The 17,933-nt window shown below is 37.3% G+C and overlaps 2 protein-coding genes across 2 annotated transcripts in view; both read left to right on the top strand.

The window, feature by feature from the left end:
* Positions 1-4,477: 4,477 nt before the first annotated feature.
* LOC132549229 (trafficking protein particle complex subunit 9-like) overlaps positions 4,478-17,933 on the top strand; it is a 48,299-nt gene continuing 34,843 nt past the window's right edge. The window contains exons 1-6 of the mRNA XM_060213145.1: positions 4,478-4,647; positions 4,888-5,727; positions 6,115-6,260; positions 7,945-8,079; positions 8,339-8,457; positions 9,597-9,665. Coding sequence (XP_060069128.1) covers positions 4,478-4,647; positions 4,888-5,727; positions 6,115-6,260; positions 7,945-8,079; positions 8,339-8,457; positions 9,597-9,665 — 1,479 coding nt within the window. The remainder of the gene's footprint in view (positions 4,648-4,887; positions 5,728-6,114; positions 6,261-7,944; positions 8,080-8,338; positions 8,458-9,596; positions 9,666-17,933) is intronic.
* Positions 13,442-15,631, top strand: LOC132549232 (uncharacterized). The gene has a single exon (XM_060213147.1). The coding sequence runs from the start codon at positions 13,442-13,444 to the stop codon at positions 15,629-15,631; it is 2,190 nt and encodes a 729-aa protein (XP_060069130.1).

Raw genomic sequence — 17,933 nt, 5'->3', positions numbered from 1 at the left:
GGGTCACAACCCTGGCAGTAGTGCTGAATCCAGTGTCACAACCCTGGCAGTAGTGCTGAGTGCTAGTGCTGAATACAGGGTCACAACCCTGGCAGTAGTGCTGAATACACGGTCACAACCCTGGCAGTAGTGCTGAATCCAGGGTCACAACCCTGGCAGTAGTGCTGAATCCACAGTCACAACCCTAGCAGTAGTGCTTAATCCAGTGTCACAACCCTGGCAGTAGTGCTGAATCTACAGTCACAACCCTGGCAGTAGTGCTGAATCCAGGGTCACAACCCTGGCAGTCGTGCTGAATTCAGGGTCACAACCCTGGCAGTAGTGCTGAATCCACAGTCACAACCCTGGCAGTAGTGCTGAATACATGGTCACAACCCTGGCAGTAGTGCTTAATCCAGTGTCACAACCCTGCCAGTAGTGCAGAATCCAGGGTAACAACCCTAACATTAGTGCTTAATCCAGGGTCAACCCTGGCAGTAGTGCTGAATACATGGTCACAACCCTGGCAGTAGTGCTTAATCCAGTGTCACAACCCTGGCAGTAGTGCTGAATCCACAGTCACAACCCTAGCAGTAGTGCTGAATCCACAGTCACAACCCTGGCAGTACTGCTGAATACACGGTCACAACCCTAGCAGTAGTGCTGAATCCACAGTCACAACCCTGGCAGTAGTGCTTAATCCAGGGTCACAACCCTGGCAGTAGTGCTAAATCCAGGGTCAACCCTAGCAGTAGTGCTGAATCTACAGTCACAACCCTGGCAGTAGTGCTGAATCCAGGGTCACAACCCTGGCAGTAGTGCTGAATACATGGTCACAACCCTGGCAGTAGTGCTGAATACATGGTCACAACCCTGGCAGTAGTGCTTAATCCAGTGTCACAACCCTGGCAGTAGTGCAGAATCCAGGGTAACAACCCTAACAGTAGTGTTGAATCCACAGTCACAACCCTAGCAGTAGTACTGAATCCAGGGTCACAAACCTGGCAGTAGTGCTGAATCCACAGTCACAATCCTAGCGGTAGTGTTGAATCCAGTGTCACAACCCTGGCAGTAGTGCTGAATGGCAGTAGTGCACGGTCACAACCCTAGCAGTAGTGCTGAATCCACATTCACAACCCTGGCAGTAGTGCTGAATACACGGTCACAACCCTAGCAGTAGTGCTGAATCCAGGGTCACAACCCTGGTAATAGTGCTGAATCCACAGTCACAATCCTAGCAGTAGTGTTGAATCCAGTGTCACAACCCTGGCAGTAGTGCTGAATCCACAGTCACAACCCTGGCGGTCGTGCTGAATTCAGGGTCACAACCCTGGCAGTAGTGCTAAATCCCGGGTCAACCCTAGCATTAGTGCTGAATCCACAGTCACAACCCTGGCAGTCCTTCTGAATCCAGGGTCACAACCCTGGCAGTAATGCTTAATCCAGTGTCACAACCCTTGCTGTAGTGCTGAATCCAGGGTCAACCCTGGCAGTAGTGCTGAATCCAGGGTCAACCCTAGCAGTAGTGCTGAATCCACATTCACAACCCTGGCAGTAGTGCTGAATACACGGTCAAAACCCTAGCAGTAGTGTTGAATCCAGTGTCACAACCCTGGCAGTAGTGCTGAATCCACAGTCACAACCCTGGTAGTAGTGCTGAATCCAGGGTAACAACCCTGGCAGTAGTGCTAAATCCCGGGTCAACCCTAGCATTAGTGCTGAATCCACAGTCACAACACTGGCAGTCCTTCTGAATTCAGGGTCACAACCCTGGCAGTAGTGCTAAATCCCGGGTCAACCCTAGCAGTAGTGCTGAACTACAGTCATAACCCTGGCAGTAGTGCTGAATCCAGGGTCACAACCCTGGCAGTAGTGCTGAATACATGGTCACAACCCTGGCAGTAGTGCTTAATCCAGTGTCACAACCCTGGCAGTAGTGCTGAATACATGGTCACAACCCTGGCAGTAGTTCTTAATCCAGAGTCACAACCCTGGCAGTAGTGCTGAATCCAGGGTCACAACCCTAACAGTAGTGTTGAATCCACAGTCACAACCCTAGCAGTAGTACTGAATCCAGGGTCACAACCTTGGCAGTAGTGCTTAATCCAGGGTAACAACCCTGGCAGTAGTGCTAAATCCCGGGTCAACCCTAGCATTAGTGCTGAATCCACAGTCACAACCCTGGCAGTCCTTCTGAATCCAGGGTCACAACCCTTGCTGTAGTGCTGAATCCAGGGTAACAACCCTGTCAGTAGTGCTGAATCCAGGGTCAACCCTAGCAGTAGTGCTGAATCCACATTCACAACCCTGGCAGTAGTGCTGAATACACGGTCAAAACCCTAGCAGTAGTGCTGAATCCAGGGTCACAACCCTGGCAATAGTGCTGAATCCACAGTCACAACTCTGGCAGTAGTGCTTAATCCAGTGTCACAACCCTGGCAGTAGTGCTGAATCCACAGTCACAACCCTGGCGGTCGTGCTGAATTCAGGGTCACAACCCTGGCAGTAGTGCTGAATCCAGGGTCACAACCCTAACAGTAGTGTTGAATCCACAGTCACAACCCTAGCAGTAGTACTGAATCCAGGGTCACAACCCTGGCAGTAGTGCTTAATCCATACGATTCCAACCGTATTATTAAATATATATATTAAGAAATGCATGTTATTTGGTCTCGTGCTTTCGCGTGAGATTTCAAACATGGCGTATCTGCAAAATGAAAACAGACCAAGATATCTCACTATGTACGTTTTACTACATTTGCCTTACGCAGCGACCATTTTACTGGATACATGAAAATAATTTACGTTTTACAACACATGCTTAATTTCTTTTTCAGTTCACTTATGTTATGAATGATAAAATACCTCTTCCGCCCAATATTTGATGACGTCTCCTACATCACAACATCCGTAGAAGTTGACTGCTTTTTTCAAGTCACTGAAAACATCAATATTCCAGTTGTCAAATGATGACTCAGTTGATTTTATGTAATTGTTATTGTCAAAGTTTGAAAGCTTGCTATTCTACAGGATTTCGATAATCTTTGCTGTACTATTAAAAATACAGGCGATGACAGCAAAGTAAGCGACACACAAAAACCCGTTTGATTCACTGTTGGGTTGCTTTCAATGGTGGATAGTTGTCTGGGTTTTTTCTGTTATGCTTCAATAAATTGAGTTGAACCTTGGAGTTAAGAATGAAAATTAATCTTTATTTTACTTCGTTTCAAAGTCAACATTTAACTTAAACTCTGTAAGATTTTTATAAGGGCACCACAAAGGGAACAGATGTTGTTTTGGTCTGTGAAATAGTTTGAAGTAAGAAATACATTTCAAGTGTCAGTATTATTTTAAATGAATAGCTCAGTACAAGGATGGAAATAAAGGGAAAACAAGGTTATCCTTTATTCGTTTTCACTAAATTCAAATGCTCAAAAAATATCCTGGATATTGTGGCACTGTACTAAGTATGTTGGAGACAGTTTAACACCTTTGATCTTCTGACATGGCAGTCAAGACTCTGTTTAAAATTATGTGAAGTGCTTTGAAACAAGGATTCAAGATGGATATACTTAATAAACTGAAACTTAAGATATAAGTATTATTAAAACTATAATCAATAAAAAAAGTATCACAAGTTTTATCAATGAAACACACATTTTCAGAGAACAGGAATAAGGTAGGACTAGCAGAAAATCTAGAGAAAAGCTTATCAAGGGACTGCCTTGGGATCATGCAAACTTGAAAGCCAGGCGTTGCCATTTGACAGAGGTTATTGCACCTGGGTTATGGTCCTTTGGTGTTTTAAAGTGTTACAGATAAAAAAAATGTTCATTTTCCAGTTTTTTTTAACATGCATGAAGTAATAAGTTTAAATCACTTTTGGATTTCATTATATATATAATTTTGTTAAAATACTTACTTTGATTTATACTCCAAATTCTGTTACAAAGCTACTGTATTTTGAGGTTCACAGAGAAAAAATCTGAGGGTGACCTATTGCGATTCCATATTTGTCTGGTGTCATGCGCCATAAACTTTATAACATTTTTGATTGCTTCTGGAAACTCTTGAACCAATTTCACTAACTCCAAGGGGCTGATGGGCAGGGCCACAAATGGGTCAAACTGACTGATTGTGTATACAGGAAAATTAAAAAAATTGAATGTTATTTCCTTTTATTCAAACTTAGTTAGAAGCATCACCATGGGACAACAGTTAATGTATACCCAATATACATTTGAATTATGTTAACAATATAGCTAAAGTTATGTTAATTTTTTATCAAAATCATTTCTTTGACATGTTACAGGAAGCATTGTGACCCAGGTGACCGCTAAGGCCCTTGGGGCCTCTTGTTTCTACTTTATTACTAAAGGGCAGCATCCTTATAAAATAATGTTATGTGACATCTAGAAGTAGGGGAGGTAAGAGTTATCTCAGAATGCATGGTTATCTTACAGGCATGTGAGAAGATAGTGTATTACTGCCAGTCAGTATGAGTCAGATTGACTATGGTCAGACGGCGGAGGACCACCAAGCATTCCTCATCCTCGTCCGGAACACAGGTCAACATCTGTGCAGCAGATCTTTCAACAGAGCATGGGAGCGCATACGCAAACTCAACTGTGTCACAGTACCGGGGCAGAAACGCATCGCTTGGGTCAGGTATACATAGATATTACATTTTAAAAGTTTGTTTACCATGGTGACATTACTCTTTTTACTGATAAAAAATGGGGGTGTTTTAGGCTTCGTTTATATTGGTTCAAAAATAATTTCAGCTAAAATGTTGTGGTTATATAGTTGCTGTTCCTATAAAAGTATGTTATAACACTGAGGACCTAATGTTTGAAAATATCTTGTTAAAATTGGTTTAACAAATACCTTGTATGTTTTTCTTTTAAGGTACAAAAGAACATACTCAAAAGAAAACAATGAGTGGGGAGATTTCCAGGCTCATCGGAAGGTTCTTGGACTTGTTTCGATAGGACAATGTAACGATTTGAATCAATTTGAAGAACTTTTTGATAACTACCGAAAAGTGAAGGAAGAATATGCGTCAACGTTATTTAACTCTCGTTTGTTTGTGTTTGGTATGAACACTGACGGATCTCCCTTAAATGAGGAGGAAAAGGAGAATTATAAGAAAGAAAGAGGAGAAAAATTTTCATCAAGTTCTTCTCGCAGTGGAAAATCATCACCAGTACACAGTGAAGATAGTGGAGTAACCCCTGATCTCAGTCCCACAGAAGTCGGGAATGATTGTGAAATAACAAAAACCGATACAGAAACAGAATCGGATGTAAATAAATCAACAAGTGCAATTTCTTCTCAGGTAGATCCAAAACCTACTGAACAGTTACAAAGTGATTCAAAACCTGAATGTCGGGTAGACAATGACGAAAATTTGTCACGGTCAAGTGCACCAAATGAACTGCCAACTTCATGCCCTGGTGATGACAGTACTAAGTCGGAGTCAGATTTGGGGGTATCAAGTGAAGTGCCCACATCACGACCACATAGTAACAGTTTAACGAAGGAAAGCATGGGTGCCGAAGTTTTATTTTGTCCCAGTCTTGATTCTTGCAGTGACCTTGAAGAGAAGATAAGAGACTTTGTGACCTCGATTTTCTTTGTGCTAGAAGGAAAACGTCTCGACCGATCTTTTGAACGTGCAGACAAGATGCAGCTTCTTTGTGCACCTTTTGAAAGGAAGGATTATGTTGGTCTTGACACAGATACAAAGTAAGATTTTTATCTTATTTATTTATTCTTTATTTCTTTATGAAAATTCTTATCATAAAATTGGGGTTAGAGATTATTGCAAGAAATATAAAAAAAAGAAAATGAAGAAATAGGAAAAATGCACCCAATGTAATTTTTGACAAGATTTGGTTTTCAATTCTTGGGTAATAAAGAGGATTCAAAGATGGTTAAACTGAGTTTGGTCTTAAGATTTATTTTACAGCCAATATTGGAAAATGTTACTAAATTTCTGATATCTCCATATCTATTCAATCATTTTGACAAACTGGTTCATAGGCACATTTCAGTCATAAATCCAAATGATCCTGTAAATATAAACACAGACATCAAAAGACTTTAACTTTGTTGTTGATATACTTGTTGTAGATCATATCGTAAGAAGTGCCAAGGACGGTTACGAAAACACTTAGGTGATCTTTGTTTACAAGCTGGTATTCCAGGGGAGGCAATTCTGCATTATCAGACTGCCATAGACATCCTGCGACCAGTCAACGACTGGTTATGGATAGGAGGTATAGCAGCTATAGGTCAAAGTTCATATGATAATAAGTATTAACACTATCATGAAAATTCTCTGTTTTGTTGTAGACACTGAATCAAGTATTTTGGGAATGATGGATTTTCATCTGATCTTGTTTTAGCCTTAAATACATTTACTTGAATATATTTCCCTAACAATGGCTGTTTTTAGGGAGAGTTGAGGATTTCCAAGTTATTTATTATCAATGATAATAATTATATCAACTGAAGAATCAGATTAGATCCAAATAGTCTTATAAATGACTTTTCAAAACTTCTTCTTAACAATGTCAGAATACAACAGCACAAGGTGAAGGATGAAAAGTTTACCTGAGTAATAAGTAGTGTTTCTTGTTTAAAATTATAACAGAACAAAAACCTGTACATAATATAGCCTTCTAATTTGTTAAGTTTCGTTTTTTCCCTGTTAAAAATGTGTAGATTTATGTACATTGATCTCTAGAAGATAATTTTTTCTTTGGGTCAGACAATTTGACTGATATTTTTACCTTTGATAATTTAGTTAACTTGACTGATATTTGTACTTTTGACAATTTGGTTAACTTGACTGATATTTGTACTTTTGACAATTTTGTTAACTTGACTGATATTTGTACTTTTGACAATTTTGGTTAACTTGACTGATATTTGTACTTTTGACAATTTGGTTAACTTGACTGATATTTGTACTTTTGACAATTTTGTTAACTTGACTGATATTTGTACTTTTGACAATTTTGTTAACTTGACTGATATTTGTACTTTTGACAATTTTGGTTAACTTGACTGATATTTGTACTTTTGACAATTTGGTTAACTTGACTGATATTTGTACTTTTGACAATTTGGTTAACTTGACTGATATTTGTACTTTTGACAATTTGGTTAACTTGACTGATATTTGTACTTTTGACAATTTTGTTAACTTGACTGATATTTGTACTTTTGACAATTTTGTTAACTTGACTGATATTTGTACTTTTGACAATTTTGGTTAACTTGACTGATATTTGTACTTTTGACAATTTTGTTAACTTGACTGATATTTGTACTTTTGACAATTTTGGTTAACTTGACTGATATTTGTACTTTTGACAATTTGGTTAACTTGACTGATATTTGTACTTTTGACAATTTGGTTAACTTGACTGATATTTGTACTTTTGACAATTTGGTTAACTTGACTGATATTTGTACTTTTGACAATTTGGTTAACTTGACTGATATTTGTACTTTTGACAATTTGGTTAACTTGACTGATATTTGTACTTTTGACAATTTGGTTAACTTGACTGATATTTGTACTTTTGACAATTTGGTTAACTTGACTGATATTTGTACTTTTGACAATTTGGTTAACTTGACTGATATTTTGTACCTTTGATAGTTTGTTAAACTTGACTGATATTCTGGCGATGTTTTCTATGTAATGTGATTATATTATATAATGTTAATCAATTACATTGTCTCTAAAGGATGCCACATGGACAGACAATGTCTAGTCACTGTGCTTTCTACAATTAATACTACACTAATATTACAGTAATATTCCTTATGATCTTCAATGATTTTACTTACGGGGGTGAGACAAGCACACATTGTTAACATTTACTAAATGATTTCAGACATTGGTTACATATAGATATAATTAACTGATGAATCATTTCTCTATTCTAGCTTGTTTTGAAGGCATTTGCTCAGCATCTGTGATAGTCCGTTTTCCGAAAAGCCAAACTCCGACATTGAGACGTAATTTTTCCCTACAGGCCAAATTAGGGTCATCCATGGCTAATGACACCAAACTGAGAACAGGTTTGATTTATTATAGATACCATACCTATCTTTGTAGCCTTGTCCTGGTTTTCATCGGAAACATTATGAAAATACTTTTAGTGATCAATTTTATTTTTTTCCTTTTGTTTTTTAAATTTTATTCTCAAAATAACATGCTGTCTCAATGTTAATTTGTAACTTAAATCTAGGAGTTCTCAGAAATGTTCTTAAAGAATATCAATTTTCAAAAGGAATCATTTGACTAGACTTTGTCTTCAAATAGAATTTGCTATTTTAGGAAATGTAAAACACAATTACACCAATGGATACCAGGATCAGGAAGATTCGCCGAGATCTGCACTCGGACCAGATGACATTGTGGAGAAATATCGAGAAGCCCTCGTACATTACAGCAAGGTAACAAATTAACAGGCCATTTGATATTACATTGGAAGGGCCATTTAAAACAAGTTTATTTATTGCCATTCAAATTGGAATTGATAGAACCATCAAGGATAACATAATGTATATATTATATGTTTTGTTACAGTGTGATGGGGTGTATAGTGTGACACTGTTTTGTTACAGTGTGATGGGGTGTATAGTGTGACACTGTTTTGTTACAGTCTGATTGGGTGTATAGTGTGACACTGTTTTGTTACAGTGTGATGGGGTGTATAGTGTGATACTGTTTTGTTACAGTCTGATGGGGTGTATAGTGTGACACTGTTTTGTTACAGTCTGATGGGGTGTATAGTTTGACACTGTTTTGTTACAGTGTGATGGGGTGTATAGTGTGACACTGTTTTGTTACAGTCTAAGGGGTGTATAGTGTGACACTGTTTTGTTACAGTCTAAGGGGTCTATAGTTTGACACTGTTTTGTTACAGTCTAAGGGGTGTATAGTGTGACACTGTTTTGTTACAGTTCAATGGGTCTATAGTGTGACACTGCTTTGTTACAGTCTAAAAAGTCTTTAGTTTGACACTGTTTTGTTACAGTCTAAAAAGTCTTTAGTTTGACACTGTTTTGTTACAGTCTAAAAAGTCTTTAGTTTGACACTGTTTTGTTACAGTCTAAGGGGTGTATAGTTTGACACTGTTTTGTTACAGTCTAAGGGGTCTATAGTTTGACACTGTTTTGTTACAGTCTAAGGGGTGTATAGTGTGACACTGTTTTGTTACAGTTCAATGGGTCTATAGTGTGACACTGCTTTGTTACAGTCTAAAAAGTCTTTAGTTTGACACTGTTTTGTTACAGTCTAAAAAGTCTTTAGTTTGACACTGTTTTGTTACAGTCTAAAAAGTCTTTAGTTTGACACTGTTTTGTTACAGTCTAAGGGGTGTATAGTTTGACACTGTTTTGTTACAGTTTAATGGGTCTATAGTTTGACACTGTTTTGTTACAGTCTAAGAAGTCTATAGTTTGACACTGTTTTGTTACAGTCTAAGAAGTCTATAGTTTGACACTGTTTTGTTACAGTCTAAGAAGTCAATAGTTTGACACTGTTTTGTTACGGTCTAAGGGGTGTATAGTTTGACACTGTTTTGTTACAGTTCAAGGGGTCTGGAATGATTGAGATGGAGGCTTGTTTGAAGGCATGCCGTGTCCTGGTCATACAGCGGGTAAGTCAATTTTCCCTGATATTTACACATTAACAGATCTGTCTCCATTAAAAGCAGACCAAATCAAATGAATGTCTGGAATCATTACAATTTATTTATTTATTTCTGTGTGTGTGTGCATGCGGGCGTGTGTGCATGTGTGCGTGCGTGCGTGCATGCATGCGTGCGTGCGTGCGTGCATGCATGTTTTCTGGTTTTGACCAGAAATTTGTAATTTTCAGCACATATTTGAGTGATGAAATCTTATTTTTCATGAGTGGAAACCATTACACCTTGTAGTAGTTGGACTTATGAAAATGATGACAAAAATAGCTGCTTGTGGCAAAATAAACACATAGCAAAACATACAGGATTGTGTAATACACATAGATACAAGTGTTTCTGTGAAAAATGACAATCATATTTAACTTATCTATTTCATTCCCCAGAACGAATTACAGAATCTATCACTGAATATTTCATTGTATGTTTATTATAAGAAACTTGGCAGTTTTTTTATTTTAAATGAGTGTTGAGTCTGGAGTTTGGAAGGACATGTCTATATAAGTTATCAGACCTGTGATTATAAACTCCTTAATCATATGAATGGCATTCTCTTGCTTTGTTAAAGAGGAAATCCATTAGCCGACACTGATAGGCTTCCACTACTTTCAACTTATTGTGTTATTGTATAACTTTACTAGACCCCATATTTTGCAAACCATTACTGAAATATTCTAAATCAAAATGCTGTATATTGAAATATTTGTCTCTTTACATTCTCAAATTTTGAGTATTAGTGTATGATATTGGTCTGCTTAACCTTGTTTTTAATATTGGTTTCTATGATGTCATAATTTTTCCTTTTGAAGTATGTCCTTCATGATTTATTTTGGACATCAAAAAGAAAGCCATTAGGTCACTGCTGTGTTAGTGATTATCAGTCTATCCATCCACACCTCCTGTAATGACCAATATGGTGTGGTCAGTCTGACCTGTAGTGGTCAGTGGAATGGTCAGTATAATCAGTTATCCTCCTGTCCGAGTGGTCTGGGGCTTTGGTTGGGGTCTTAGTTATACAAACACAGAAGTGTGTCTCTGCCTGTTTTGTTTTTACAGTACAATTAACATGGGTCTCTGTTGGTGTAGGCAAACACACTGAGTCAATAACACTGAGAAATAGTGACTTTTTTATGTAAATTTATGTCAGGGAAAGTTTGGGGTCAATTTTAACCTTGTAAGATATGTTAAAATATTGTCTCTTCAAATATTATCATTACATAAACCTGTATATAGCTTCAGTCAACAGTAATTTTGACTCAGGTACCTGATTACAAAGAGGGATACAATCGTCCAATGGTAGATCACATCAGACTTACAACCTGATCAGGTGTAGATCAGGGGGTGGGGGCGGGGGCTTACCCTGGGCAGTTCTTGTTTCTGCTGTGAACCTCCTGCATTGTGTTCAGTAAGGAAGCCACCAGCTGCTACAATGACCTTGGATCTCGCACAGAAGAGTAATAGCATAGATTTTATTTATTTTTATATTATGTAGTGGAATATAGATATAAACCTTATCTATTTTGTATGATATAGTGGGATATGAATTTTATTTATTTCATATGATGTTTGTAGTGAGATATGAATACAAAACTAAACTTTGTATAATTTAATTTAACAATTAGGAATCAAGTTTATCGAAATTATACTAATCATGCTTGTTGGCCCAGATTGAAGCGTGTCTGGGGTCTGTGGGAAGAAACCAGTTGAAAACCCATATGGTAGGACAAGTGACCCCTTACCTTTTCACTTCTGTTCGTTGAATTCAAACCCCAGCATTCAAAGAATAATAAATGTATGGTGATAATAGATACTGTAGGAAATCAATTAGATTCAAGAATAGAAATTAGTATTAATATTTTGTAAAAAGTATTTTGAATTCAACCACCTAGGATGATAATTGGAAATATCTTGTATGTATGTGATTTCTTGATAGAAGGCTTAAAGCCTATAGTTTAAGTGTATGACAGGAGTGCTCAGTCAGTGGAGTTATTACAGGAGGAGGATAATCTGTAACAGCTTATATATATATTAACACTATGGTAACCACAGTGATTACTCTGATTCCCAGCCCTTACTGGGGCTTCATCAGAGCCATAGCATGATGTCTTTAGCACTGTTCGATTTTCAGTAAGTTTATAACAGACAACAATTACTTCTTACAATTACTTGTTAGGAAAAAACAGAATTACATGGAAATTATTTTCATAAGTTTTATCAGAAACCAATGTAAAATTAATAAATAACCACAGAACTAAATTCACACAAATAATCTTATACAGCTGTTTAAACATAACTCTCATGTACAGCTAAATTCACACAAATAATCTTATACAGCTGTTTAAACATAACTAACTCTCATGTACATCTGAATTCACACAAATAATCTTAGAAAAACATCAAATTAGATGAATTATTAAACATTTATGTGAATCATGACATATCCTCAAAATTATTTACTGGCTTAATTTTTATTTTGTGAAACTTTAAAAGAGTGATATTGTTTCTAACATGCAAATTGAATTTTTGACTGAAAAAAACTCAATGGCAAAGAAATCATTCCATATGAAAAAAAAGATATGTAAAATTTTTAACATGTTTTGAAATAATACAAATTTTTTAAATAACAAATTTTATTGTTTATAATTAAGTAACAAGTATGCTTGTATATATAAGTAAATATACGTATATAAATGGATATTATAATATGAAGTTATGGAATTATGTTTAAAAAAAAATTAAATAAAGAATAATGATGACATTTAATTCTGTAGTTTATTCTCTCAGCACTTTATAACCTTTACTTTATGTCAACTGAAATAAATTAGAAAAAAAAATGATATCACAGAAATGTGTGAAATCAACTGATAGATAATAAACAGGATCAGTATTATTGTTAATGGTGGAAAAAAATCCTTCCGAAAATTGATTGGGAAGCCTAACTTACTAAAATTACCTTGTTGCACTCCATGCAAAAAGTCCCTAACAACATACAGTGCTTGGGATGCCACACACCCCTCTTGTCTCTACATTTGAACAGGAGGTGTAAAACACACTTAATCCAGGTGATAATCCTGTGTTGTTTCAGCGATTGCCTCACCTCACTGTCGGTAACAGATACCCTAGTAATTATCTAATTATCTTACCTGTGCACAGGTAACACTGTGATTTCAGGTAGGGTTACATCAAAGGACTAAGTATTGATGATAGACTCTACCTGTGTTTACATACTATTTAAGACAGATGGACTGGTAGAGGTGAGTCCCAGCCCCTTTTCACACCTTAAGGGTTTGAATTAGCTATGATCCCCTCCCGACTCATCACAATCCAATGATTCACATCATTACCCATTATGTACAAAGGAGTTTGTATATTCTTAAAACTTCTTCATTGTTCTCAAAACAATCAGAGAATTGAGAGGGTTTGTCCCTGTTATTGTCTGTGTATGTCAGGCTAGTTAAAACACTGTGAGCAGCTCCCTAAGACTGGCTGACGAGACAGTAGCAGGTAGTTTGGGTATATATCTCACCCGTTCACCATCTAAGTCATCATTCCGAGCATTCCTCAGATACAGTTACTTATACTATTTTACCACTTGCTTCATTATCACCTTGGTGATTACGATATCTTCATTACAATTATAACACTGTAACAGAGTGTTTATTTCTGCTGATTTTGTCAGAAACTTTCATGTTTTTGCTTCGTCTTGGATACAGAAAAATAATCCTAGAAACACAATGACAGCTCCAGGCAAGTTTGTGCCAGCATCTCCTGGATTCAACATAGACTTTCTTGCTTGGGATACTCCAGAAAAACCAGTGATGCTGTCTCCGACGGCTCTACAGAATCCTTCATCTGTGTATTCCAAGATGCCAACAGCAGCACCACCTAGTGGTAAGATGTTGTCACAACAACGTACTGCTTTGATGGACTTTTATTCTCAATCAGCATTTAAATCTCATCAACCAGATTCAAATCAGCTTCCGCTGGACTTGAGTAATAGTGATGGTAACAAATCAGTGTGCAACGATAGCTTTTTCTCACCTCCAACACCAAAGAGCAGCCTACTGAAAAATGTTCCGGCACCTTTGATGTATTCACCTGGACCAAGGCCAATCAACTCTATGTACAGTAGTGTGTACCTTCAACGACTTCAGCAGAATCCAATGTTTCAGGACCTACAGAGACTCCTGGTGGCAGAATGTGAGAACTATCATGTCCCTACCAATCTCCTGAAAATGAGTTCACCGTGGGTTGGTATTCCTCACTCAACAACCAAATTTGACCTTGGAAACCAGGTATTTACGCGCCACACCAGCATCCAAGACCGAATGAAGAAGATGCGGGAGGATAATGCTTTAAGACAGGATGTAGGGAAATTATCTGCTTATTATAGTTCAGAGGTTGGTTCAATTGAGGTGGCTCGATACCAAGCACTCTGTGCAGCCTCAGTTTCAGAACATGCCACAATGACTGTCAACAACTGCTTTGATGAGAAAAGACTGAAGTTGATAAACCACATCCACTCTGAGCTGGACCTTCTTATAAAGCCACGTAGATGTAATGCTTCCATCTGTTCAAATGGATCTAGTCCAGACAATGACAGTTTCAGCAGTCAACAAGGGGGACAACTCTTCAACACAAGTACTACTACAAACAGCAGCACACCAGACCTAGAGGAAATTCTGTGTCAAGGGAGTGAACAACAACAGGTGCGACCAAGACCTCGAGCCATTGTAAATTCTGATTTAGCTCAACATGTTGGAACTACAGCTAGACAACTGAAGTTTGGTGATATTTCCAAGGAAACACACTTTGACAATCCGAGCCCTGATATGTGTCGACCGTTGTCAACAGTTTCTTGTGTATCAACTGGAAGTGCATTTTCCTCTGATTCTGACATTGATGTCTGTGACTTTAGTGACAGCGATGTTGTGTTTCACCAGAGTTCTATAACACCAGATGAGGTTTGTTTTCCTGTATATAAAAATATTAAAGACATTTGCCCACAGACTCATGTTTCTCTTCAGAACCAATGTGCTGTTGCTAGACAGAATCAGAACAATACTTCAAGCTTTCTAATGGACCAGGTACAGAATGATCTGAAGTGTCGAGACAATGTCTCCAGTTGTAATGATGAATCTCCTCAGTGTGACAATAGTGATTGTGTAAACAAACCTCTTGATATTTTCGCCATGGCTACCGCCGAACTTGACCTTCCGACCTCTGGAGAGATTACAGATACAGGTGAGAAGTTAGTTATTGATGAGTCAAGAAATAACTGTGAGGTCAGTAGCACGACTGATCCACCCCAGCAAAATGACCATCCAAAGGTGCAGACAATGATTGGCCGGAATCGATGCTTGACCCCTGAGGCCACAGTGATTTTGACCAAATGGTATGAGGAGCATATTTCCTACCCTTACCCATCTGACTTTGAGGTGCAGCAGCTGTGTGTTTCCTGTGGATTGACCAAGACACAGGTCAAGAAATGGATGGCCAACAAACGTGTCCGTACATACAACACCCTCAGCATCACAGGAAACCAACATCCAATCAAACGCAAGTTTAAACGTGAAGGTGGTAAACCAGCAAATGCATTTGTGAAACCAAACTACCAACAACTAAGTACAGAAGCAAGGCAGATTTTGAATCAGTGGTACGAAAATCATTCGGAGAACCCCTATCCTTCCGAGGATGAAAAGGTGATATTATCACAAACAGCCAATATCACGCTAGCTCAGGTACGCTCATGGTTTGCCAATAAGAGGAGTCGCGCCCATAACACTCGACGACAGGTACCCAACTACTTCATCAACAAGTTCCCAGAATATTCTCCCATTGTACACATGGTGAGCATGCATCGTGAAGAAGCACGACGTGGTGGACGGAGACAACGGGCTAACCATATGTATGCTCCATATTAAATCTGTTTGAAACTTTGGAAATCCTGAAGAGCTGATCTGTGTAGAAATCTCTTATGTTTTGTGGACATTGCAATCCAATAGTGACTAGATCTATAAATAGTGCCAATGTGAACAGTGATTATGTTTGTGACCTTTTATGGAGTATTTCTTAAGTGGACTTATTTTTGGAAATTCATTTTATTGGAGAATGGATAATTTAATCCAGGCATTACATCAGGTATTTTAGTTAAATACTTAAAAGAATGAATGAGTAGTTATGAAAATCATGATTTAATTATTTACAAATGTCTATAATTTGATTTGTACAATAAGGGAGAATTAGTCATCAATTTCTTTCCACATCCCTTCATCAAATTTTTACCAAGAAATTGTTTATCATTCTCTTGAATTCCTCCAATATGAAGAGTTTAACAGACAATGTAATACTAAGGTAGATTTACCAATATGATCATTGGATTATCATCTCATTAGTGCCAAATATAATATTGTAATTTATAGTATGTCTGTACAGAGTGTATATAATTCCAGGATTGTTATCAGCTATATTTTCCATAAATACTGTTTTTTATTTGATTTAATAGATGCAGAATATAATGTATAGTATATAATATTCAATAATTAATTTTTCAGCATCTTGTAAATACCTTGTGTAATAATGTACATTATTTTTCATAAGATTTTGTTATCATAATTAAAAAATAGATTTAAATTTAATAGATTTGTGTTTTGTTTGTTGCATGTTTATGATTTGTGTTGTCTTTGCTTACGGTAGAGTTAATGCCCTTTGTTATCACTAAGTCAGTATAGATGGTATAGTGATAAGCTTGACAGCCGATGGGAGTGGAGAATGGCTTATAGACGATAACCCAATACCGGAAATATTAACAGTTTCTTTTCAAAAGTCCAAATTTAAAACATTTATCAAACAATTCTTTTGTAAATTAGTCTTTATGAGGTAAAATCAATGTGTAAACTCACAGTTTGACTTAAGATTTAAATTGTATTATAATCTTGGTGCTCATCTCACAATCTTATGTGTCATAATGATACACAATTAGGATGTAGGTTACAAAAAAGCACCCATCCATTGTGAGGACATTGAACTGAAACAAATGAAATATGCCGACAATAATGTTCTCCTTAACCTGTCTGATCTTACCTCATTTTGGTATAAATATTTCTCGTTCAATTAATCTGTCATTTTGTTAAAATTATTTCTTGTTTAATTGATCTGACCCCCATTGTTAAAATTATTTCTCCTTAAATTGATCTGACCACATTTTGGTAAAAATCACACTATAACTAAATACTTAATTGATTATACACATATCTCACTTACATGCCCTTGCCTTCATCTACTTCACAAAACTTGAACTAAAGGGAAATAAATCTTAACTGATTCTATGCAAGGAGTATTTGTTTGATTTTTAGGTCACCTTAGAGGAAGTGTCAGGGTGGTGTGTTGCAATCCCCTTTTGTCTGGCATCATGCAGTGTAAACTTTTAACATTTGGGACTTCTTCTGGAAAACTCCCGAACCGATTTCAATAGAATTTTACAAAATAATGCCATGACTAAAAATGCAATGAAATTGTAAATTATATGGTCCCCAACCCCCAGGGACGTTAGGGGCAGGGCCAAAAAAGATCAAATTGATTGAAACTTGAAAAAACTTATCAAATCCCAAGTATAGTATATTAAATATTCTTCATATGGATGGAAAGGCCTGATGGTGCTTTACCAAAATTGTAAATTTCATGACCTCAGGGTCTCACATTTCCCTTTGGGGAGGGGTAACATTTACAATAGTGTATGTAGGAAAATTACATTTTTAGCCCACCATCTAATAGATGGTGGGTTATTCAAATTGCCGTGCGTCCATGGTGCGTCGTCCATCCGTTCTCCGTGCGTAAACAATTCTTGTTACCGCTATTTCTGGAAAAGTACAGGATGGATCTTTCTCAAATTTCATATGCAGGTTCCCCTTGGTCCCTAGTTGTGCATTGTACCTTTTTTGAACTGATTCGCATTCAAGATGGCCGACAGGTGGCCATCTTGGATTTTGAATGTAAAAGTTTGTTACTGCTATTTCTTGGAAAGTACTGGATGGATCTTTCTCAAATTTCATATGCAGGTTCCCTTTGGTTCCAAGTTGGGCATTATACCTTTTTGGACTGATCCGAAATCAAGATGGCTGACAGGCAGCCATCTTGGATTTTGGAAGTAAAAGTTTGTTACTGCTATTTCTTAGAAAGTACTAGATGGATCTTTCTCAAATTTCATATGCAGTTTCCCCTTGGTCC

The sequence above is a fragment of the Ylistrum balloti genome, unplaced genomic scaffold (genome assembly GCF_031769215.1).
Source record: "Ylistrum balloti isolate Yb309-2 unplaced genomic scaffold, AGI_CSIRO_Ybal_v1 Utg370050, whole genome shotgun sequence".
In the NCBI taxonomy this organism is placed as follows: Eukaryota; Metazoa; Mollusca; class Bivalvia; order Pectinida; family Pectinidae; genus Ylistrum; species Ylistrum balloti.
This window is presented reverse-complemented; position numbering and strand designations above follow the sequence as displayed.